The sequence below is a fragment of the Vanderwaltozyma polyspora genome, genomic scaffold (assembly GCF_000150035.1).
Source record: "Vanderwaltozyma polyspora DSM 70294 KpolScaffold1039 genomic scaffold, whole genome shotgun sequence".
In the NCBI taxonomy this organism is placed as follows: Eukaryota; Fungi; Ascomycota; class Saccharomycetes; order Saccharomycetales; family Saccharomycetaceae; genus Vanderwaltozyma; species Vanderwaltozyma polyspora.
The window spans coordinates 48,496-74,333 of NW_001834681.1; the positions used below are offsets into that span (position 1 = coordinate 48,496).

At 32.3% G+C, this 25,838-nt stretch overlaps 8 protein-coding genes across 8 annotated transcripts; 6 read left to right on the forward strand and 2 right to left on the reverse strand.

Moving 5' to 3' along the window:
• On the forward strand, positions 1-3,063 carry KGD1 (alpha-ketoglutarate dehydrogenase KGD1; the record flags this gene model as incomplete). The annotated part of the gene is made up of 1 exon (XM_001646075.1): positions 1-3,063. One exon carries the CDS (start codon positions 1-3, stop codon positions 3,061-3,063), a length of 3,063 nt encoding a protein of 1,020 aa, XP_001646125.1.
• A 966-nt stretch (positions 3,064-4,029) lies between these two features.
• Positions 4,030-4,905, forward strand: AYR1 (acylglycerone-phosphate reductase; the record flags this gene model as incomplete). Its single annotated transcript, XM_001646076.1, has 1 exon — positions 4,030-4,905. The coding sequence occupies one exon, from the start codon at positions 4,030-4,032 to the stop codon at positions 4,903-4,905; it is 876 nt and encodes a 291-aa protein (XP_001646126.1).
• Positions 4,906-10,120: 5,215 nt separating this feature from the next.
• Kpol_1039p18 (uncharacterized protein) lies at positions 10,121-11,401 on the forward strand (the record flags this gene model as incomplete). The annotated part of the gene is made up of 1 exon (XM_001646077.1): positions 10,121-11,401. The coding sequence occupies one exon, from the start codon at positions 10,121-10,123 to the stop codon at positions 11,399-11,401; it is 1,281 nt and encodes a 426-aa protein (XP_001646127.1).
• Positions 11,402-14,726: 3,325 nt separating this feature from the next.
• On the forward strand, positions 14,727-16,448 carry Kpol_1039p19 (MFS transporter; the record flags this gene model as incomplete). Its single annotated transcript, XM_001646078.1, has 1 exon — positions 14,727-16,448. The coding sequence occupies one exon, from the start codon at positions 14,727-14,729 to the stop codon at positions 16,446-16,448; it is 1,722 nt and encodes a 573-aa protein (XP_001646128.1).
• A 550-nt stretch (positions 16,449-16,998) lies between these two features.
• RHO3 (Rho family GTPase RHO3) lies at positions 16,999-17,631 on the forward strand (the record flags this gene model as incomplete). The annotated part of the gene is made up of 1 exon (XM_001646079.1): positions 16,999-17,631. One exon carries the CDS (start codon positions 16,999-17,001, stop codon positions 17,629-17,631), a length of 633 nt encoding a protein of 210 aa, XP_001646129.1.
• Positions 17,632-18,204: 573 nt separating this feature from the next.
• Positions 18,205-19,026, reverse strand: Kpol_1039p21 (uncharacterized protein; the record flags this gene model as incomplete). Its single annotated transcript, XM_001646080.1, has 1 exon — positions 18,205-19,026. The coding sequence occupies one exon, from the start codon at positions 19,024-19,026 to the stop codon at positions 18,205-18,207; it is 822 nt and encodes a 273-aa protein (XP_001646130.1).
• A 1,214-nt stretch (positions 19,027-20,240) lies between these two features.
• On the forward strand, positions 20,241-21,401 carry HIS5 (histidinol-phosphate transaminase; the record flags this gene model as incomplete). Its single annotated transcript, XM_001646081.1, has 1 exon — positions 20,241-21,401. The coding sequence occupies one exon, from the start codon at positions 20,241-20,243 to the stop codon at positions 21,399-21,401; it is 1,161 nt and encodes a 386-aa protein (XP_001646131.1).
• A 170-nt stretch (positions 21,402-21,571) lies between these two features.
• NUP159 (FG-nucleoporin NUP159) lies at positions 21,572-25,459 on the reverse strand (the record flags this gene model as incomplete). The annotated part of the gene is made up of 1 exon (XM_001646082.1): positions 21,572-25,459. The coding sequence occupies one exon, from the start codon at positions 25,457-25,459 to the stop codon at positions 21,572-21,574; it is 3,888 nt and encodes a 1,295-aa protein (XP_001646132.1).
• Positions 25,460-25,838: the final 379 nt, after the last annotated feature.

Here is a 25,838-nt window from a genome sequence, read left to right on the forward strand (position 1 = left end):
ATGTTAAGAGCAATTTCATCTGTTACATCGTATAGTACTTCAAGAAGGGTCTTAACCAATCCTGCACTAAGAAATGCTCCAAGATTGGTAAAACCTTTGATCTCTTCAAGAAGATGTTTATCGTCTTCTACCTCAAGTTCAGATGATTTTATGTCAACAGTAAATTCAAGTTATATTGATGAAATGTTCGAAGCTTGGCAAAAGGATCCAACTTCTGTACATGCATCTTGGAATGCTTATTTTAAAAATATGAAAAATTTAAATGTTCCTGCATCAAAAGCATTCCAATCTCCACCAACTTTAATAGGTTCTCCAACTGGTACCGAATCAGTACCTTTTGGTAGTGGTTTATCAGAAAATGTTGACGAAAATGTTAGATTACACTTAAAAGTTCAATTGTTATGTAGAGCCTATCAAGTTAGAGGCCATTTAAAAGCTCACATTGATCCTCTAAAAATTTCATTTGGTGATGACAAATCAAAGCCAGTACCTTCAGAATTGACTATTCAATACTACGGTTTCACAGAAAAGGATTTAGACAGAGAAATTAACTTAGGTCCAGGTATTTTACCAAGATATGCTAGAGATGGTAGAACTACAATGAAGTTGAGAGATATAATCTCTGTAATGGAAAAATTGTATTGTTCATCATACGGTATTCAATACACTCATATTCCTTCGAAACAAAAATGTGAATGGCTAAGAGAGAGAATCGAAATACCAAACCCATTTAACTATTCTGTAGAACAAAAGAGACAGATCTTAGATAGATTAACTTGGGCTACCTCTTTTGAAACTTTCTTATCAACAAAGTTCCCAAATGATAAAAGATTTGGTCTTGAAGGTTTAGAATCAGTTGTTCCAGGTATTAAGACTTTAATCGATCGTGCAGTTGAATTGGGTGTTGAAGATGTTGTATTAGGTATGGCCCATCGTGGTAGATTAAATGTCTTATCAAATGTTGTTCGTAAGCCAAATGAATCTATCTTTTCAGAATTCAAAGGTACAAGCACAAGAGATGACATTGAAGGTTCAGGTGATGTTAAATACCATTTAGGTATGAACTACCAAAGACCAACTACTTCAGGTAAGCATGTTAATTTGTCATTGGTTGCTAATCCTTCTCATTTAGAAGCACAAGATCCTGTTGTTTTAGGTAGAACAAGAGCCTTGTTGGACGCCAAGGATGATCTAGAAACAAAAACCAAGTGTATTGGTGTCTTGCTACATGGTGATGCAGCTTTTGCTGGTCAAGGTGTCGTTTATGAAACTATGGGTTTTGAAACTTTACCAGCTTATTCAACTGGTGGTACTATTCATATCATTACAAACAACCAAATTGGTTTCACCACCGATCCAAGATTTGCTAGATCTACTCCATATCCATCTGATATCGCCAAGACATTTGATGCACCAATTTTCCATGTTAACGCTAATGATGTTGAGGCTGTTACTTACATTTTCAACTTAGCAGCTGAATGGAGAAATACTTTCCATAGTGATGCTATCATTGACGTTGTTGGTTGGAGAAAACATGGTCATAATGAAACTGATCAACCTTCATTCACCCAACCATTGATGTATAAGGAGATCGCCAAGCAAAAATCTGTTATCGACGTTTACAGTGAACAATTAATCAAGGAAGGTAGCTTTAGTGAAGCTAATATCAATGATTTAAAGACAGAAGTTTGGGAAAAATTTGAAGAAGCATTTAACAAGGCCAAGGACTACGTTCCAAGCCAAAGGGAATGGTTAACAGCTTCTTGGGAAAATTTCAAATCTCCAAAGGAATTGGCCACCGAAATTTTGCCTCATAACCCAACTAATGTCGACCTTGAGACCTTGAATGGAATTGGTTCTGCCATCTCATCATGGCCAAAGGGTTTTGAAGTTCATAAGAATTTGAAGAGAATTTTAACTAATAGAGGTAAATCTGTTGATACAGGAAAAGGTATTGATTGGTCTACCGGTGAAGCATTAGCTTATGGGTCCTTGGTTTTAGAAGGCTACCAAGTCAGAGTTTCAGGTGAAGATGTTGAAAGAGGTACCTTCTCTCAAAGACATGCTGTTTTACACGATCAAAAGTCAGAGGCTGTTTATACTCCTTTGAAACATCTAAGTAAAGATCAAGGTGAATTTACTATCTCCAACTCTTCATTATCTGAGTACGGTGTTATGGGTTTTGAATATGGTTATTCATTAACCTCTCCAGACTATTTAGTTGTTTGGGAAGCCCAATTCGGTGATTTTGCCAACACTGCCCAAGTTATTATTGATCAATTTATCGCTGGTGGTGAACAAAAGTGGAAGCAACGTTCTGGTTTAGTCTTATCCTTACCACATGGTTATGATGGCCAAGGTCCAGAACACTCTTCTGGTAGATTAGAAAGATTTTTGCAATTGGCTAACGAAGATCCAAGATATTTCCCATCTGAATTAAAATTACAAAGACAACACCAAGACTGTAACTTCCAAGTTGTTTACCCAACTACTCCAGCCAACTTATTCCATATTTTGAGAAGACAACAACATCGTCAATTCCGTAAACCATTGATTTTGTTCTTCTCCAAACAATTGTTGCGTCATCCATTGGCCAGATCCAATATTGAGGAGTTTACTGAAGGTGGTTTCGAATGGATCATTGAAGATAGTGAACACGGTAAGACAATTGCTACAAAGGAAGAGACCAAGAGATTGGTATTAATGACTGGTCAAGTGTACACTGCTTTGCATAAGAGACGTGAAGAATTAGGCGATAAGAGCACTGCATTCTTGAGAATCGAAGAATTGCATCCATTCCCATTTGCTCAATTGCGTGATACTCTAAACTCTTATCCAAACTTAGAAGAAATTGTTTGGTGCCAAGAAGAACCATTGAACATGGGTTCCTGGGGTTACGTATCTCCAAGATTACAAACTACTTTGAAGGAAACAAACAATTACAAGAACCATGCTGTGAGATACTGTGGTAGAAACCCAAGTGGTGCAGTTGCTGCTGGTTCCAAGTCATTGCATTTAGCTGAAGAAGAATCATTCTTGAAGGATGTTTTCAACCAATCTTAAATGTAATATAGTAACGAATTCATCCTCACCAGGTATATGTCTAACGTCTTACCCTTATATATGTTTTAATTTTTTTTTTAAAAAAAAAAGTTAAGGGATCATTAACGAATTAATCACTGCTTTTATTACATTTTATCATGAATTATCTACAGTTTATTTATCCTATCCTCGTTTTCTTTTTTTTGTAATCGTTTTATGTAAAAAAAATATTCTATGTAATTTATTTATTTATTTATTTAACATTATATTATTAATTTAGTCTTAATTCCTATCTTCTCTTCTCCTTAATTAATTATTCCCGTTAAATAATGAAAGCTAACTACAATCTCTGAACAAAACCAATATCACCAATTCTAAATCACGACTCGATGAATGATCAGGATTCGATATTGCAGCATTTAATCTTCCACCCCACTACAATTTTCCCCCTCCCCACTGCAACCTCGAAGTAAAACTTATCCCTCTCCAACAGTCAGTCTCCCCCAAAAACCCTCATCCTCAAATACAACAAACCTTACGTTAAATTGTCGAGATCATCGAATGTTGTAATAGGAGAAACTAAGTCTTTTGATCGCCCAATTCAGTCACTGTCTCATCGCTCAATATGGATTTCATCACTTTTTCACCTTTGGAAACGATGTCTCTACAAGGAAATAAAGGTCAAAATGGAAAGAACAAATGGGAAACCATCTAGATTCTTTCAAGTTGATATAAAACTTAGGAAAATGATCTAATCATTAGTATAATTTGAAACTTGGATATTAATATAAATAGAGTAGTTGTAGTTTTAATTTATTTTTAGTTAGTTTCAGTTTGTCTTCTTGAAGTTTAATTTTAATTGATTTCAGGACTAAAAATTTTGTTTCCTAGTGTTTCTTGATCTTGTAATATATTCATAAAAGAGTAAGTAGAACTTGTGAAAAGTTTATCTTTAAGTTAGGGAATAATTGCAATTGTTTGGGAGATATGTCTGAAGAAAAAGAGAGAATTGCTTTAGTTACTGGTGCATCTTCTGGTATTGGGTTTGCAGTAACTCAAAAATTGGCTTCAAAAGGGTTTAAAGTTTATGCATGTGCTAGAAGAACTCTTGAAATCGAACCATTGGTTAGGTTATATCCAAATAAAGTCATTGCTACAAAGATCGATATTTCAAATGAAGAAGAGATCTTGGAATTGAGGGAAAGATTGTCTGAGGAATTGCCAGATCAAAAATTAGATGTTTTATATAACAATGCTGGTCAAAGTTGTACTTTCCCAGCTTTGGATGTCACTGATGCTGCTATGAAACAATGTTTTGACGTTAACGTTTTTGGTCATGTAAACATGTGTCGTGAATTATCAAAATTCTTAATTAGAGCAAAAGGTACTATCGTTTTCACAGGTTCCATTGCTGGTATTATTACTTTCCCATTTGGTAGTATTTACAGTGCAAGTAAAGCTGCTATTCATCAATATGCTCGTGGTTTACATTTAGAATTAAAGCCATTCAATGTTAGAGTCATTAACGCTATCACTGGTGGGGTTAACACCAACATTGCTGATACTAGACCATTGCCATCCGGTTCTATCTTCAATTTTGAGGAAGGTATCGAAGCTTTCCAAAATAGACAATTGATGGCAAAGAGAAACAATCCAATGTCTGCTGATGAATATGCCGAATTGTTAGTCAAAGACATATTGAGCTCTAAGGATCCAGTGGACGTCTACAGAGGTACTTTTGCCAGATTCATGTCTTATGTTCAATATTTTGTTCCTTATTGGTTGTTAGAATATGCATTAATCAAGAAATTCAAATTGGGCAAGGTTTTCACAGCATTAAGCTCCAAAAGTAAGAGAGAATAAACACTCTCTCATTGTCTTTTGTTGACGGTATTTAATGATACTTCCATTGCTATATAATATTAAAGTAGATTATGTAATACAAATTTCCAAGAATCATATTCATTCCTCCAAAACATACGTTCAACCATAAATTCAAGAATCAAACATGAAATGCCTAAAACACAACAAAGGTTAAATAGTTCTACGAAAATGTACTTTCATTACAATCTTAATACTTAAGATTTAATACCTCACATTCTCCAAACAGCAATATTCAGGAATGACATGCAGGGATGCATCGTCCAAAAAACGAAAATAATACGTTACAGAGTTAATATGTTAGTTTAAGTTGAATACAGGTCAAGACACAGTAATAAACGACTACATCAAATCAAAATTATATACAAAAATAGAAACAAAGTTAACTCTTCAACACCAAAGTCTCGAAACCCAATTCGAATTGTTCAAGAATGTATTAACTTTAAAGTCAAGAAGCTACACCAAACTGAAATATAAGTTTTGAACTTGAATATTGACACTGTTGATGATAATAAATGACATTTGGAAATATTTCACAAGAGAGACGTTACAGATCAATCAACAGACAATGGACAATGTATCGGAACATTATTAACATTGTCAACAAATTCTAATCATTCCTTATACACGTTGAACTATTCAAGGATCGAAAGTATAACCTACTTTTAATTAAATCTTTGCAGAATACCTTTTAGAGGTATAAATATTGTCATCATGATAACTAGTTACTCTCCCCCCAATAACTCTTTTTGAAATGATTGCTTGATATTTCATTCAGATAATGTTAATGGGTTGTAGGGAAATGTAACAATGGTAACCCAAGATCCAGATATATAAAACAAGACCATCAAAGTTCACCTCAATTCAATTGAAGAGATCTTTTCGAGATCTAGTTATGCTAAGGCATTCCTACAGAAATTACATTCATTTCCGCTGGTTTCGTCAATTCCATATCCATAAGAATGATCCCATTCAAACATTCTTGGAAGCCGTTTAAATTTGGAATTCGAACTTAACTATTAAGAACATATTTTACTTGGACTAAGGAGAATCAAATTGATAGGATATCTAATCCATTGGATGAATATATATATATATATATATTTGTTATTGATGATGGTAATTATGATGGCGATAAATATTTTGGAATTGATTGGATAAAAATTGAGAGATGCTTTTTCAGTTTTGTTATGTTTAAGCATATGTTTCTTCATTTAATCCTGCTTTAAATATGAGGCGGTTATAACAACATATGACCAAAAATTATGGTAAGATATTTGAGGTTTGCACAAGTTTAGAACTACCCAATTGCTACTATATTACAAGTTACGATTCAAGAGTACGGTGGTACGGTGTCATGTTAGTACAATGAAAGCATATATATATTTGCTATGATTTTTACGGCAGTTGGTTACAATTGTTGGAAATAGTGGGAAAAAATAATAAAGTTTCATATCTAGAGGTTTAATTAATTTTGCATCAAAATACAAACTTTTGACTGGTTAGTTAGGTTTTCGTTTAACCGGTCTTGTCTCAATACTTCACTGCTCTTATATCAATTGGCTGACCAGTGACATTGTTGGTATAATTCACAATTCACCTCAGATTAATACCATATTTACAAACAATTGCCTAAACCAGTCCCCATTTTCCAATTTCCTTACAAAATGTTGGAATTAATCAAAATAATTCGGATCCAAACTGCGTGTGCTCTTCACCTATTTCCAATTCCTGATAAATATTAATACGAGTAATTAATATGGTAATAAAGTAATTATAAAAAGTGCCGCTATTAATCATGAATTTTTACTAGATATGGTTAAAATTGGTGATCTACCTTTGTTTTCAAATCCATTTTGAAATTGGCCAGAAATTTCAAACCTAATGACATAAGTTGATGGATAGAAATTCCTAAATGGCTTAGCCGGGTGTTAAGTCATTTTGAGGTTGTTCTAAATTCTGATGCTAATCAAAATAATACTCTAATTCCTTTACTTTTAGCTACATTCGACATCGATGAGATGAAAAATTTAGAGCCTCTTTTCAAATTTTTGCTACTTACAGAATTTTTGTTATTACAAAATTTCTCAAATATGTATTAAGTGGAGAATTTATTTCAATGAATTTATTTTAAGATAATGATAATACGAAGCTTGTTCAAAATAAGAAATTGAATTTAAAGGATTGCCCTTTGGGGCCGAAAGATGAAACAAAACTTAATATGTTTCAATTATACTTCGTTCTTTATAAAAACTTACGTGGCTCCAACAGACATTGTTACATAACATTGCTGCATAGTTTAACATTAACGTCAGAATTTTAGAGAAAAAAACCGGCGAGCTAGATGTTCTAGAGCTAGTATTTTCTTGTGATGGCACCTATACTTAGAGTCAAAGAATTCTATTAACGAACAATAATTTTTGAAATACACAATAACATACTGTATATTATTATTGGCGAGAATCATTGCTTACAATGATAAAAGAGAATATCTATTCATTCAACATTCAGGTGAAATTGGAAAGGACATACAGAAAGAACGATAAATTTTAAATTAAACCAGTCAAACGAAGGTTTTAAGTGGTTACATAATCCTAAATTGATTAAAGATATACTTCTAAAATGAGGCGTCTAATGTTTAAGATGAAGGTTTTTAAGGTATTTTCAAGCCCGACAGAGGCGGGTATCATTATTCTGTCAGAATATGAACATAATTACCTAATTTGGAGAAAAAACAGAAGTTCTATGTTCTATGGTTTGAAATATTAAGTTCAAACAGAATCTACTACAATGATAATTCAAGGACCGTCCAAGTTCGATTAGTAGGATAGGAAAGAAAGAGAAGACTAAGAAATTAGTTGGTGATTTGTCTCTAAGAAAAAGATCCGTGACGAAGAACAAGGGGATCTAAAAGTTGTGATATCTCTGGAGTGCCAGCGAATTAAAGAACTGAAGGACTCCTTCTATAGTGAAGTGAAGCTTTTATGAATTCTCTAGTTAACCTGCAAAATTATTTTTGCCTAAAACTTCAACGAATTTAGATTTTTGGTTGTGTCAAATAGTTTTCTACAAGCTTACAATCAAGCTGCCGGCATTATAGTATACAAAAGAGTGAATAAATTTATATCCCAAATATTATTTTTTTTGGTTTATTTCTTTGTTTGCTTGAAAACACTTGACCAATGTTGGTAGCATTCAAATTTACTTGTGTTGAATCAAATGAAAATTTAATAATGTAGTAAAATGCATAAATTCGAGATTATAGGGGGCAACCATATACCTTTCTGTTTGCTTATTTTATTTGTGAAACATTCCACACTTGAAACATGACACCCAGAATTCTGTAGTCAATATTAACGGCTAAATTTTAAAATTTGTAGAAATCAACTGGAAGTTAAAAATTTTTCATGGTAAGTAGAGCATTAACAACAGGAATAACTGAAAAAACCGATGCCAACAAACAAGTATGGTAAACTCAACTCAATAGAGTAATAACTTTCAGTACTACCATTGCTTATGCATTTATACTTTCGAATTAACTTATTATTATCAAAGAATTTTTCATCAACAAATTCGGCCTCCTCCGACATTTCTCTAAGAACATTCCGGTATCCTGGTTTATATTCTACCGAGTATTATCAGGAGAGAGTAGATTAAGTATAACAAAAATCAATACTTAACAAATGATTGGAAGTTTTAAAGGATATTAGATAGTGTCAAAACTGTGGTGAATCGCGGTGAGAAGCCAAATGTAGAAGAAGAGGAGGATTACTTCAAGATAAGTTTGTTAAACTGAACCCAACAACAACCGCAACTGCATTAAATCTTAGTGGTATCATCAATTTTACTTCTTCGAGTATATTCAATATTGTAATTTATTTTAATATGTTTGAGCTTCTTTTTGTTTTGGTTTTTAACTTCAAGTTTTAAAGGTTGATAGGTTTAAGTGAACAACTGGGTTCCCTTTGGTTTATTAACAATTAATTATTGTGAGGTTTTCTTCTAATGGGAAAAAGTTTTATAAAAAAAAACCTTGATTCGGGTTTGTACTTGACAAATTACTGAGATAATAATTGCTGCAGCTCTTTTACAGTAAGTCGATATGCCAATATATGTATATGGTTGAACTCTCTATTCAAGTAATACCAGAGATCAATTATATGTATATATTTATTTTAGTTCGATAACTGTTACAGTGGTTAATATTACTGCATGTCTGTCTTCATATCTTAATGTGATGGATTCAGAACACTCGCGGTAGAAATTTAAAGAAAGGAACACATATGGGATGGATAGAGTTAACACAGGTAACAGAGTTAGTAAACACTAACTACACAATTTCTATAACAAGTCTCAAGTTTCTTACCTATTTTTCTACCATAATTTTAATCTTTAAGTTGTTTTTTTTTATTTTCTTTTAAATTTAATGTTTATTTTCTTTTATGTTATTATTTCCCTTCAGGTTTCCTACTTTGTCTGTGCAAGTGTGTGTGTTTTTACCTATTATATTTTGCAATTGAATCAACAATTGATTACCTATCCTGTACCTTCATATTCGGGTTCATAATATCCCCATAACTTCTCTGAAATATCCTTTTTCTCATACATTTGAAAATAACAACGATATCGATGACAAAAATACTACAACATTTTAAAATTATTGCAATTTTTGAATAATATCACCATTATCAATATTTAATTAATTTTGGATTACATTATATCATTCTTATAAATACTTTAAAGTATTATGACAAAATTAAAGTTTTACAATTTTTCCCGTTGCCAAGTTAGCTAATATTTTGCGCTTTACATCGTCTGTCTGTATAATTGGATATTAGAAAAACCCTGTATTACCTTTTTCGATGAGTAGGATGTCTCTAGATAAATAATTTGGTATAAAAATAATTTGGAAAATTAAAATACAGAACTTTTCATCAATTAAATTTGTCAATCAATCGCTGTCATTATTTTTTTAGTAATACTAACATAGGAATAATACATAGACGCAGGCCAATTGTACAAGAGGCGTATAGTATATTAAAATTCTATTAAAAAAATAACTACAACAAAAAATAACAGCATAAAAATCATAATAGAAGTAAATTAGATTAAATTAACTCCCAATATTGAATTTATTTTTAAAATAAGGATACCTTTCAATATTTGACACTAATCACCCACTGAATTGTTCTTTATAATGGGGAGTAGTACGACAGAACCGGATGTTGGCACTACTTCCAACATTGAAACAACAACTACTTTGCAAAATAAAAATGTGAATGAAGTCGATCAAAATAAAAAATCCGAGCAATCCAATCCTTCCTTTAAGGAAGTTGTTCTCAAGGATATTGGTCTAGGTGAAGCAACCGATCTAGAAAATGTCAGTGATGATGTTTTTAATAATTATTTGGCCATAAGGTTGGAAAGAGAAAGGAAAGAAATCGAACTTCTGAAAGAGTCTAATTTAGAAAAACTATCAGTTATTATTAAAAACTGCATTGAGTGCAATTCCTTTACTGATGAAACCATGAAAAGATTAATAAATTTGGTAGATAATAACTATAATAATTCTGTACACTTTTCACCGAAGTCTAAAAGACGAAAATTGGAATCAACTTCACCGCCTATGTCATCTTCAAGTGTACCAAATAAAGAAACAAATAACATCCAACAGTCGAATTCATATCAATTACGAAATAATTACGATGAAGAACAAGAAAACCAAAAATCACAGACACAAGGATCTAAATCACTTCTTTCTCGACCTAATATTTATTCTTTCCCCCCCAAGCAGACCCAGCCAGCTTCTCAACAACATGTACAATTAGCTGCTATTGTCCAAAGACAATCAACCCTTACAACACCATTATCTTCTACATATGGTTCGAATTCAAATAATTCCATGAATACACAACTTCCTCTATCTGATAAAAGTTTAAGAAGTAACGTACAAGAAAAGATAGTACAGCAAGGGTCTATGAGTCAAAGAGATATCATTAATGGCAGTAATATGAGCTCTCAATATTCAAGTCAAGTTTACCCTCCTGGGTATTATCAAACAAGATATGGTCAACAGATGGTGGTGGTTTACCCAGATTCAGACTCACCTCAAATTAATCAAACAAGTACAATTCAGCATCAACAACAATTACCACATACTTATCCACCACATTACCATCAACAACAGCAATTGCATCAAAATCAATTAGTGCCTCAACAGCACCAACAATTACAGCAACAGTCGATTTCGAAACATCAACTATTTGGTCAGAAAAATCCAATGTCACCTCAGTCTCATTACCTACCCAATAATGAATCTCAAAATTTAGGAGTTATAAATCATAGAAGGTCATTTAGTTCAGGAACATATCCTGTAGTTAATTCAAGATCAAAATCTCCTGATAGAAGTATGCCTCTGACAGTACAAAAGCAAATGAATTTTCTAATACATACTCCAAAGCATCCTCCTCCAACTTAATCATTTCCCATAGCCAATCTTATTGCATGTATCAGGATATTGACCTAATTACATTACTATTCATTCAAACAGTATTATACTGAAAAATTAATATCTTTAAAGCAAGGTATAATTGTAAATTTAAAGAGTCCCAATTCTCGTCAAGTAAGCTTATTGCTGCTTTGTAAAATGTTATCCTTTCTAATTATGTATTATTATGATCTTTTTCGAAGTTTTGCATGAACATCATTTAATCAAATAATAACAGATGTATGGTCTGAACACTTTTAAGAAGCATATTATTATTATTTTAATAGTTTTTTTAATTTACAAGTTTAGGTTGAATGCTATTCCCTAAGTAAATATATAATGTAATTCAAACAGTTTAAATTTCAGAATGTTAAAATCATCTTGCCTTTGGTAATTATACTGTCACAAGGACATTTAACTTTTTACACGAAGACAAAAAATAGAGACTAGATTTATCTCATGGATTTTTTTCATACTTTTCTGTTACAAAATAATTACATTTTCTATACTCCATACAATTCTTCCCAACATGTCTTAAAATACTCTCCATGAATCACATCACTGAAGTGATTTCTATTCTTCAAATCAAATTTCCAGTTTTTAAGTAACAATTCATACAAAATAAATATGAAACAAATTCTTCTGGAGAACAAGAATTAATTATAGATTATACTACGAATTTTCTAAGTTTGTTGTATATGCAGAGTTGCAGCTCTATTGGATTATTATTTCGATAATAATTCCAATATAAACTTAACACGAAGAATAATTAAAATTGTAGAAAGTTGTAGAAATAATTTATACTTGATGTAGAAAAAAACATAAAAGCTAAAAACAAGTTTAAGTTAAAGCCGTAAATTATTGGTTAATACTCGAAATGCACCAATTTCCAAGATTCAAGTAGAACTTAGTTTATTTCCCCTAAAGTTAATAGTCACGAACAATTTACGAATGATCTCCTTTTACCTATTTCATTTCGACAGTCTTGTATAGACCACTACAGCAACTGTACAATTTAGTTTTCACTTCTTCTCAATACAGTGAAGTACGAACTGCAACTGATTTAAAACCAGCACTTGAGGTTTATTTCCGCTTTACATCCCTCTGAAATTTACTACAACAAGATAGCTATCTATTCTGCGTTACATGCCACTTTCATTCATAAATCTAAAAATACTTCAAGGGATAATATGTGGTCAAAGTTTCAAGAACTATCTCTTAAAAATATTGGTTTCCATAGAAACAAGCACATGTGGGAATCATTATTACGGGAGGGCCAAATAAAAAAAAAATTCTCAAGTGTCAGAAGAGTCAGCCACCATGGCCAGTATTTGGATTTTGATTGCACTTCCCAAAATCAAGGATAGTCAGAAAAGAAATCATGATTAAATTTGTTTACTGGTATGGGATAAAGTACTCAAAATAGTTTGAACATGATTTAAACATCGGATACCTCTTATTGTAATTCCAAGAATTATATATCATCAGTGAATTTCCCCGCTAATGATAAATATGTGGGTACGCAGATATTAAACTAATCTTTATTGAAGATATTGGATTCTACTATTTTTAGATAAGTCTTTATTGTGACATCTACCATCGGATGTAATCCAAAATTAAGGACAAAGATAGTTATAGCTTATGAATTGTTATAAATCAAATTACCAAAACAAACCAACGAACAAACGATCATGCAGAGCGATGTCTACCCTACAAACATCCCTTTTCTGTTCCGAATGAGTTGGGTTCTATAGATAGTATTAGATCTTTTTCGGGGAAAATAAATAGTTAATGAATTTTGATCAGTCCAAGAGCAGAGCAGAGTAGAGTGACTAACAAGATTAAGAATTAAGCATTTGTTGACATCCTGCTGTAAGAATAAACTCCAAAGAAGGCTTAAGAATGGTGCACAAATCAAGAGAGAACCTCAAATTAAAATTTAAACAATATCGAGAATCAAACACTCTATTTTGTATCGATTCTGTTCTCACAGGATAAGTTGATGGCATAATGATTTAACTTTATTGACACAACTACAATAAGAAGGCTTGGGATAAAGACAATGATGCTAAGGTAAAAACAAAATGTCCAGGACAAATTAGCATTTTATATTTCTTGGTTTTGGGATATTTGTCCTAGACATTCTTTACCCTAAGCGGATCTTGGTTCGCCATTTTTGATGAACAATCCGAAACTTTCCGAGATTTACGAGGAATGCAGTAGCCCAAAGAGGACATTTTTGTTTCCTTTCCGAAATAACGGAACAAAAGCTTTTAATATTTTTATTTTTTTCTTTCCTTTTTGTTTTTCTTTTTTTGTTTTTGTGGCTACTGAACCTCACCAAGATAGAGGTTAGAAAAGTGCACAATACCAATATTTCGAATTTTTCGCTTGTTTTTGAAATTTCTTTTTTTATCTTCTTTCATTCCGAAGTCACTTACTTAGCGCTTTTCATGTGATTTCTCGCTAACACTCAAAAACTTAAGCTCAGGTCGAAGATCATCGCCGTACTAAACTAGCAACCATATCGTTTGTCCGAGATATCACTGTATTAAAGATGAAAAAGAGACTACCTATTAGGAATTTCCGTAGAAGTAAATTCTGTACCGGAACAAATCGGTATCAAACCGGAAACAATGTCTCGTATCTAGGAGAAATTGAAAGATAGGAACGAAATTCAGTTCGGAAAAACCACGAATCATATTTTTCCTTGTTGTACGCTTAGTTTTCTCATTCTAATTTTGAACTAAAGAATTTTTCATTTAAGATTCCCTCAGGGCTCGACGCAGAGAACAGTTAGCTGGCAAAAAAAAAAGAAAAAAAAATACGAGCAGAGGATTGTTTCGGAAATGGCTTTGTCAATAATATACAACTATTCAACTACTTGATATCTTCATCGAGTTTCACCATATCTATCCATCAGAAGGGCGGCTCCTTGATAGAGTCAAAAGACTTTCTACGGGAACAATACTTGTCGTTTGCCAGATATCTCTAAATTGAAGAAGCAGATAGTATGGCCGAGGTTATTTTGTTCAGAACTTTGTTAACCAGACACATCTTTATGATATTCAAGAAAAAAATATACAGATGATATCTTTATATATAAAGATGAGTTAGTCTCTGTAAAGTTTCTATTTATCAGTCAGTTCATTCCCACTCTATTGAAATCACTTGGAAGCACAGTATTTTTAAATTACTTTTAATTCCATATCTATCTTTCCTCTTATTGTCATTGAATGATAAAAGCAATAAAGAATCCTCTTCAATATTGCAATCCTCTAGAAGCTTGCAGAATAATCAATTTAAAGATATAACAATGACGGAATATCAGAGGCCAAGGGATAGTCTAGACAGCGCCAATATATACAGTGAGCAAAGCAGCACGACTTCTCTCGAGAAGCAATTAGAGCCTTATGGAGTAGGTAAAGAAGTTAAAGATTACACATACGGTGTTATCAATGGTAATGGCGACGGTATCTATAAAGTGGACGGTACATTGTCAAGAACTCAAACTCGTGAAGTAGAGGAATCTGATCTGGAATCAGCCGATGATGTCAAAACTATAAAGGACAGCCAAGAATACGTAGCACCATATACTTTATTCAGCTATTCACAAAAGTGGATTATGGTGGGGTTATTAACTATGTGTGGGTTCTGGTCTTCATTAGGTTCGCCAATTTACTATCCAGCTTTAAGACAATTGGAAAAACAATTCGATATTGATGAAAATTTAGTTAACGTCACTGTGGTGGTTTACTTATTATTTCAAGGTATTTCACCAACCGTCTGTGGCGGTTTAGCCGACATATATGGGCGTAGACCTGTTATATTATTCGGTATGTTAGTTTACATTGTTGCATCTATCGCCTTGGCTTGCGCTAACTCATATGGTGTTATTATTTTCTTAAGATGTCTTCAGAGTTGTGGTATTTCTCCAATCATTGCAATTAGTTCAGGATGCGTTGGTGATTTCACAATGAAAGCAGAAAGAGGTACATTTGTTGGTGCTGTATCAGGTTTAGTCTTGTTGGGTCAAGCATTTGGTTCTTTGATTGGTGCAGCATTAGCAGCAGCTTGGGATTGGAGAGCAATTTTCTGGTTCCTGGCAATTGGTGCAGGGTGTTGTCTATTTGTAGGTATTTTGGTTTTGCCAGAAACAAAGAGAACAATTGTGGGTAATATGTCTATAAAACCTAAAAACATCATCAATAGAGCACCAATTTTCTTATTAAAAAGCTTCCAGAAGAGATTCAAATATGATAATCCAGATTATGAAACCTTGGATCAAAACAAGCCAAAGCTAAACCTTTTAGCGCCATTCACCATCATCTGTCAACCGGAAATTGTATTATCACTACTTCCAGGTGGTTTACAATTTGCATTATGGACATTAATGTTATCATCAATTTCTTCAGAATTAGCTATTGAACCTTATAATTATAAACTGATTATTATTGGTGTATGTTATTTACCAGCTGGTATGGGTGGTTTACTTGGATCGTTGATTACAGGTAGAGTAATTGATATCTATTATAAAAAGAGTTTAAAAAAATTCGATGCAATGAAGGAAGCCAAAGAAATTCCAGAAGATAAACAATTCAATATTTTCAAAGCACGTCTACTACCAGCATTACCACAGAATTTCATTGCTGTCGCTGCATTTATATTATTTGGTTGGTGTGTGGATAAGGGCTTAAAAGTCGAAAGTATATTAATCGTTTCATTTTTTGGTTCATATTGTGCAATGAGTACATTATCCACATCTAGCACATTGTTGGTTGATCTTTATCCAGGGAAGTCGTCTACTGCTACAAGTTGTTTCAATTTCATCAGATGTAGTTTAAGTGCTATGTTTATGGGTTGTTTTGCGAAAATGAAAGGTTCCATCACAGTTGGTGGTACATTCACATTAATTGTTGGTTTTCTTTTCGTTGCAAATTTCTTAGTCATGATCCCAGTAATGTACGGTATGGAATGGAGACAAAAAAGAGCTAATAAAGCTGAACTTAAGGCACAAAGCACAATGGAAGCCAATTAAGCATATGTCCCATCCCAATCATTACTCAAATCAAGATTCCATCTTCCTTTTCATAAAATTCGCATACTAATCAACCATTTTTATTTCTACATTATTCAATTAGTCTTATTCAAAACATATTTATAGATTCAGACACATATTTAAAAATCATAAACCTTATATACAAATAAGAATATTCATAAGCATAATAGCATAATATCATTATATCATATTCCTGTCAAATCAAATTAAATCAAATCAATTGTTGCATCGTTATCTCACCAATTTGCTACTATATTTAAGTACCAAATTTCGTTATTGTATGGTCTATGCTTTGTTCGGATAATTTTTTAATATGGAAAGGCTTTCGAATCAAGAATATCGATCAATAAAAAAAAACGTAACCATAAATAACAAACAACAAGTAGTGAAAGGTATTATTTAAAGGATGAATAGTTAGTTTGTCAGAGGCAAGAAAAGGTTATCTTTAGTGTTGTTGCTGTAGTTGGTTTATTATTTATTGGTTTGAATTCAAGTGGTGTAAAGGAAGAACGAAAGAGAGAGAAAGAAAATGTTGTGTGGTTCCAGTTCTGTTTCTAAGAAACCAATTGAAAGGAAGATTGTCATATTGGGTGATGGTGCTTGTGGTAAGACATCTCTGTTAAATGTTTTTACTCGAGGTTATTTCCCTAAGGTGTATGAGCCTACAGTTTTTGAGAATTATATCCATGATATTTTTGTTGACAATAAGCATATTACTTTATCCTTATGGGATACTGCAGGACAAGAAGAATTCGATAGGTTACGATCATTATCTTATTCTGATACTGATACCATTATGTTATGTTTTAGTGTCGATTCTCGTGATTCGTTAGAGAACGTACAGCATAAATGGGTTGGTGAAATTGCTGATCATTGTGATGACGTTAAATTGGTCTTGGTTGCATTAAAATGTGATTTGAGAAATGAAGAAGATGAAGATATTGATGGTACTAATAATAACAGAAAAGATTTAATAACTTATGAGGAAGGTCTAGCTATGGCTAAGAAGATAGGTGCATTGCGTTATTTAGAATGTAGTGCGAAATTGAATAAAGGTGTAAATGAGGCATTCACTGAAGCTACTCGTGTTGTTTTAACTAGCGATAGCAAAAGGAATGACATAAAGGATGAGGAAGAAAGTTCTAGTTGTACTATAATGTAAAATAATAATAATAATAATAATAATAACAGTAATAATAATAATAGTAATAATCATAATATTAAATCATATCAAATACCAAAAGTTTGTTTCCGTTTTCATGAAGATATCCTTTTTTTAATTTACTTTATATTATTAAGTGTTCCAACTCCAATTGATTTCTGTCAATTTTAAGGATTGCTTACTTATATTTGAAAAGCAATATACTTTTACACTAACAGAATGTTCCAGTTTATTTTCTTATTTTCACCTCATTTTCATATATCCATCACTCTGCTCATTATTTAATAAAGTCATTTCTTTGAAGTTCATCCTTTTGATACCAGTTATCTGTTTTCAACCCTTCTGTAAAATTGGTTACATCTGATTAATTTAATTTAATTGATTCACAGTCGTGGTTGAACTGACCTGGTATTTCATCGTCTAATACATTATAATATAAATACTTATTTTTGTCAATAACAATTCAATTTTATATAGAATGTCGATGTTTTGTAATTTTTTATATACATGAAAAACAGAATAAAATCATAAAAAAAATAAACAGTAATGAAAACTAAGTCTAATATTTACTAATTATATACTAACTGTTTTGGAATTCTTATTGTCCACCTCATTATTCATTCCACTCTCGTCGTTCCTTAGAGCCTCCAAAGAGACGGATACATGCAATGAATCTTTCCTATATGAATCTGTCATCTTTTCCGTTGAACAAGGTACATTGCTAATTGCAATGTCACTATTCAACGAATCTCCTTCTCCTCTTTCCTCACTATCTTCCTCATACCCACTATCCACTATAAAATGTACACTTTCACCACCATCTGTTGGTACAAATGAATAATAACTGACATTGTTATTAATTGACACTGGTGAAATGTTGTTACCGGCAGAATTAGAATCAAGAATATCTAGGAATTTCTTATCAATGCTTGTTCCTTGCTTATATGATCCTATTTGGGTTGGGATCCCTGATAGTCTAGAGGATTTATAAGGGAAATGTAGAGAGTCAGATTTATCAAGGTCTTCAATATCGGTAGTTCTGAGTTTCTTCTTTCTCTCCATACAACTACGAAACAAAAGCCAACCTATCATTAACAATATAATAGTACAAATAATAGTCCCCATTAAGATGAACATGAATCCATCGGGTTTATTACTTGAATTTCTGATGTATTTATTTGAAGACGCTGATGGAATTCCAACTTGGAAGGTATATTGATTCTTATATCTAGTTTCCATTGGGACGACTGTTGAAACAGCTGAAGGTATAAAGGTAGAATTTCCAATGGTGTCAGTTAATTGTTTATGGATCTTGACAACCTCGGTTTCTTTTGGAACTGATGGATTAATATAATCGGTAATATTTGGTGTCATTATCAGATCAAGTTCATTCATTATCTTGAAATTTTAGGATATATTCAAAGCAAAGAAATCCTCTAATGAGTGTTATATACAGAATAACTCTACAAAATATTGACAAGCTTTTATTAATCAGAAATTAATATGTCCTAATAGTGACGCTGTGGAAGTCAAGACCTTTTTGTGCAGTATTAATGGCAAAGGAAACATATATGTATATCGATTATGAAGTTAGAAAACTAAAGTATCAATCACTGAATGTCTAGCCACACAGCGATTTTAAATCCCAATAAGTTGTTTTACCTGTTAAATATTCATTGTCGCTGTCATTTTGTTCAATAATAACTAATATTAATAAGTATTTGATTAGTGCTCAGAGTAGTATAGATCGAATTACCTGAACAAGTAGGACAATAGTCCAATTTACATCGTGCTATTGTTTCAAGATGGTGTCTCGAAGTATTGTCAAAATTTGTAGGCATTTGTAGACTAACTACTTTCTTCAAGATCAGGCAATAGTGAGATTAGTGGGTGTTATCTACTACTACAAAAAACAATAATATTAAACCTCAGTCGAAGGGACTAGATGTTTTAAACTACTTCATAGATATGGAGTCATTACCACTAGCTTTACCAAACTTTCTTGGTTCTTTTAGTTAATTTTGAATGGCTGTTCTAGTTCGTTTAGTTTGCTTAGTTTAGGAAGGGTTCTTATTAGCTAGAAATAGCAAGGAAGAGAACCAGATACTTTGGTTGAGTATGACAACCATCTAATTTAATATATTTACTTGACTTTATATATGATACAGTTTATGGGTCAGTTATAGATGGTTCATTGATCCATGTGACCTTTATATAAGATCAGAGTCAAATTAATTTCGAACATCAATACAGAAATTCGCCTATGACTAACAACTATTCGAAATATATCAACGAGGTTTAGTTTGATCAACCCTGAACCCATTCGTAACAGTAAGATGAGTCAATTCAAGCTTTGAATTTAATTTTAGGACTGTCTTATTTAAGGAGTCGAAATATATTTTAATTTTGTTATGAATTCTTGGTCAGGGTTGGTTACTTTAAAGGCTACTTACAGTAACTTTTTTAGAAAACTTTTGTACTAAAGACTTCTCTAATTTCACAAGAACAGTTACTAAAAGTCTCCCATAATATTATTCATTGCCTGTATATATCAACAGGTAGGATACAGATATATTTTTATAGAGTGAGTTAAAAGTTAAAAAGACAAAATGAGTTTCAATTTACAAGATATTGTTAGGCCAAAAATTTACAATTTAAAGCCATATCGCTGTGCGAGAGATGATTTCACTGAAGGTATATTATTAGACGCCAATGAAAATGCCAGTGGCCCAATTCCACTCTCAATTAGAGATACAGATTTAAACAGGTACCCAGATCCTCATCAGGTTGAATTCAAGACACTACTTGCAGGTTTTAGAAATAGATTGGATAAGACTCCTGGTATTGAACCATTGACTGAAGACAATCTGTGTTTAGGGGTAGGATCTGACGAATGTATTGATTCCTTAATTCGTGCATGCTGCAGACCTGAGGTTGATAAGATCCTAACACTTCCTCCAACGTATTCCATGTATTCAGTCTGTGCAAATATTAACGATGTTGAAATTGTAGAGTGCCCACTAATAACTGAAGATAATTCATTTCAAATGAATGTTCCAGAGGTTTTATCTACTTTGAAAAATGACCCTAAAATTAAACTGTTATTTATCACTTCACCTGGTAACCCAACTGGTAAACTGGTCAACAAAAAGGATATCGAATTCATTTTAGAAAATTGGACCAATGGTTTAGTTGTGGTAGATGAGGCTTATATCGATTTTGCAGATGCAGAAGGTACTACTTACTCAATGGCTAAATTAGTTACTAAATATCCAAATTTAACTGTGTTACAAACTCTATCAAAATCCTTTGGTTTAGCTGGTATTAGATTAGGTGTAACGTTTGCTTCTGAAGAATTTTCCAGTGTCTTAAATGCTATGAAGGCACCATATAACATATCATCTTTAACTTCAAAGTATGCAATAGAGGCTGTCCAGGAAGAAAACCTAAATTATATGATAGAGAATGCAAGGAATGTAAATCAGGAAAAACATCGTTTATTGAATGAGTTAATATCGTTAGATTATGTAAACCGAGCATACGTAGGTGGTTTAGATGCAAATTTTATCATGGTAAGAATTAACAATGGGGATAACGAATTGGCTAAGAAGTTATATTTACAGTTAGCAACAAATTCTAAAGTAGTTATTAGATTCAGAGGAAATGAACTTGGTTGCACTGGTTGTTTAAGAATAACAGTAGGAACAAAGAAAGAAAACGATGCATTAATCAAAGAATTCAAAGCTGTGCTATACTCTTTTGTCAAATAACTGCATCACCGTTTTATAAACAATATATAAAATTTAAGATTATATTATGCATCTATTTCAAGCCTATACTCCACTTTTTCTCTAGGCTAATATTACTAAAATATTTATACTGCTTATATAGACATCATTTATTGGGATACTTTCTATATCTTGAGTCTTTGATTGGCCGATTATTCTTGAACAGATACCATCTTTTCAAAAAATAAACCCAGTTGCTGCTTGGTGTTCAAACGTAAACTTGTTTCTGCAACCTTAATTGAATTTAAACTATTCCCTTTTCTAATAGCTAATGCAGTTTGTTCCGCTGAGGTAGATTCATCGGTAAATGCTCCTTCTGAATTTGCTCTAAACTTATTCAAATCACCCCTTAGACTTTTAATCTCATCCAAGAGATTTCCACGACTTACAGATTCTGCAATTAACCTACTGACTAATGGGTTATCGGATAATTTATCACTATTAACTGTGTACATCTTTAAAATGTTAACAGTTTCCTCTATACGGTTGATTTTTTCAGAAAGTACTCGAATTTTATTACGTAGATTATTTTGAACTGTTGATTGATACAACGTTAGATCACGTACTCTTTCTTCCTTCCCATTTACAATTTCATCCAAGGTGTTAATAAATTCTTTAAACTTGATTTTTTCATCAACATTCTTCTTGATTTTTTCAGTTAGTTCATCAACTCTCAATAATAAGTCATCCTGTTTAGAAAATTGTGAAGCACACGATTCTACTTTTTGGGATAGAATATCGACTAAAATCTTAGACTCATTCAGTCTCCAAATGTAAATGTTATTTAATGTTTTATCAGTTCTTTTCTCAATATATGTTGTGGATTGGTCAACCAGAAATTCATCCATGTTCTTTAAGTTTAAAGAAAGAACTAGCAATTCTGCTTCAATGAAGTTATATGTTGATTCAACTATTCTTAGATTAGGATCATCTGATAAATATTTCATTCCTTTAATGGTTGCTCCTGTGAAAAACGGTTTTAAAGTTGATGGTTTATGACATAAAGCTACATAACTTTCATCATCTTCAAATGTTTGAATGTTAAAGTCACAAGTTTCAATTTTATCAGTTTGATGTCCTACAGTGGAATATTCCTTCTCAAATTGTGTGCTCTTATCAAATACAAGTAAAGGCTCAGTTTGAATTTCAGCATTTGCAGAATTAGCTGGGCTTGTTCCAATAGTCTTTACAACTATGCTCTCTTCAACAATTTCACTAGTCTCTTCTGATTCAATCTCAGATTCTTCATTAATTTCATTTTCTTCTTCGGTTGGTACACCATTTTGAAGTTCATTTTTTGTCTCAATTTCACGATTTAATACAGATTCCTCTACAACATCATCTTCATTATCAGTTTCTGGTTCTTGTTTAGTAGATGCCTCTTCTACTTCCAGTTCTTTTCTAATTTCAATTTCTTCATTGTCTTTTATTTCTTCCACATTTTCATTATTTGGTTCATCATTAAATTCAGTCTTATTTAAAGATTCAGTATCAGACTCTTGTTCTGAGTGTTTTTCAAAAGCTTCTACATTTTCGTATGATTCTTGAGTCGTTATCGAATCTGCATCAGATTCCTCTGAGTTATTATTAGATTCTTTGGAAACTTCATCGTTGATCTTAGGTAAATCCACTGATGAAGATTCTTCGTTGATATCAACAATCTCTGCTTCTGATTCGGAGATATTTTTTTGCATATCATCTTGAAGTAATTCCTTATTTTTGTCATTTAAATTGATAGCAAATGATGCTGGTTGAGATTTATTTAAATCATTTGTAAAGTTAGAAAAAGGTGAGGATTCACCTGATTTTTCTGTTTCAAATGGAGATTTCGTGAAACTATTAATATTTAAATCATTTTCCGATATATTTGCTGATTTCTTTATTTTATCAGTTAGGGAAGAAATTGAAAACCCGGATTCCTTAGGCTTATTATCTGCTGTAATTCCAGCTGATTCGTCAGAGGTTTCTTGTTTTGTTAATGAGATATCTTTAGATGCCAATGGAGTTGAAATAGTAGGCATTTGTTCAACTGTAGAATCTCTTAAGTCTTCAGATGTACTAGATTCTTCTTTTGGAATATCATTTGTCTCTCTACTATCAATCTCTTCAACTTTATTTGAGATAGAAAATTTTGAAAATGGTGATTCAACATCAACAGCTGGTTTGTTCGACATTAAGTTTGCAAATGGGGAATTTCCATTTGATGCACCGAGAAATGGATTGTCAGCTTTATCAGAAGAAGCCGAACCAAATATATTCGTTGATTTGTTCGAGCCTGCTAAATTTCCAAAAGTTGAATTGGCAAAAGAACTTTGCCCAAATGTAGGTCCGGAGGAAGATTCTTTAGCCTGAAAGGCCGATGCACTGAATGATGATTGTCCAAATGTAGGTTTTCCAAATACAGAAGATTCAGTTGAACCATCAGGTTTTGAAGAGGAAGAACCGAAGGAGGGAGTTCCGAATGATGGAGCGCCAAATGTTTGATTGGCTGTCTCAGTTGATGATTTAAATGAATTAAATGAAGGCGCTCCAAATGCAGGTTTACCAAATGCAGTTGATGAGGAGGTTTCTTCTGTGGCGGTAGTAGAGAATGCAGAAAAAGGTGAGCTGGAAGCTGGGCTTCCGAAACTTGGTTTACCGAATGCAAAATTTGAAGGTTCTAACGTGTTACTATTAGGGATGCCAAAGCTAGGTTGACTAAATGTTGGAGTCTTATTATCGTCTGTTCCTGATGAAATTTTCGCAGATGATAATATCGGAGCATTTTCCTTTAATACTTCGTTTTTAATAAATGGTTTGATACTGTCATTTTCACCTTCATTTTCATTTATTATTCTTGCCTTTAAGGAATTTACATTATATGAATCATTCTTGATAGCTGTAGAATCATACAACCCATCTATTATCAGTTTACCTTCATTTGTCAAAATATATATTAGAGCCATGTGGTCAATTTTATCAACACCTTGACAAGGTTCTCCAATTAGACCATCTGTGCAAACATCAATAGCTATACCAATTGGATTTGTATCATTATCAGTTTCTTTATTGATTGGTAAAACAGCTCTTTCACTATCTTGAGAGGGTTGAACTATATCTAATTTGTCCAAAATGGTCAACTCACTGGAACATGCAGAACCCAAAACGTTTAACTCTTGATTTTCCTTGATCAGACCTTTCAAATATATATTATAGTAAGTTGGATATCTTAAAACTGAGCCAAAAGCCGGTAATATATCATAAGATTCCTTAAAAATGAATTCAGACTCCTTTTTGGCAACGATATACATCTTATGGTCATATGAAATCATATCTTCTGTGGTATCTACATCGACACCAAATACCACAAGGAATCTTGCTTTGTCTAACACTGTAATACTAATTGGTTTATATTCATCATTAAATTCTTCTTTCAATTGATCAGGATAACCAAATGATTCGAATTCATTCAATTCAGCACCTGATATTTCATAGAATTTTATAATACCATTACTGTTTATCGCAACTAATAAATTTTCAAAAACATCAAGTGCGATCACTTCATTTGTAATTGGCACTATCTCATCTGCACTAATGTTATAACAAAACAACTGATAATTATTTGATAATAAAAATAAAGTATTTGCTGAAAGCTTGAATTCTAAAATCCCTGATTCAAACTTATGTATATTTTCCAAATCCTTAGATAAATCGTTACAATCTATTGATGACAATTGTCCATCTGTATTAAGAATTAAAACCAAATTATTGTAAAACTTTACAGCAATAACGCCTGTAATATCCTTTTCCCATAAAAATTGTGGTAAAGCGGTGACTTCACTAGACGAAACAAAATCTCTTAAATCTTGAACTTTACCAATTACTGTTTTATCTCCTGATGTGGCCACATATAAACCTCTCTTGTTCGAAATATCTAAGTTATGCAATGAAGAATAAGGCAACTTTTCATCATAAGATGGTAAAATAACAGCTTGGCCTAGAGGCTTGAAGCCGAATTCTTCTGAAACAACAGTTTCTAAGTCATCACCAACCACTGACATAAAGAGTATAATTGTTGAAACTCAAATGGTAACTTTATAGTAAAGTAATAAAAAATTTAAACCAATTTCAAAAATTGGAAATATCTATTGAAATTAGGGGGACTGGGATGTACCTGGTATTTTTCTTGTAGAATACCTTCTTAAAAATTGTATACTTCAATTTAGCAATCTAATAATCCACCAATTGGAGTTCCAGATTGAAAATCACTATTTAACACTTTGGTCTATCCAGTAAGGCCTTTTAATTTAATGTCTTCGAATTCTAGTTGGGATATTATTGTTAATTTCTTCATTTATGAAATCAATTTTTTTTTAAAAAAAAGTTGTAGGGCATCGATATATCGTCCATGATGATCATATTGTATTAGGTCATGTGATT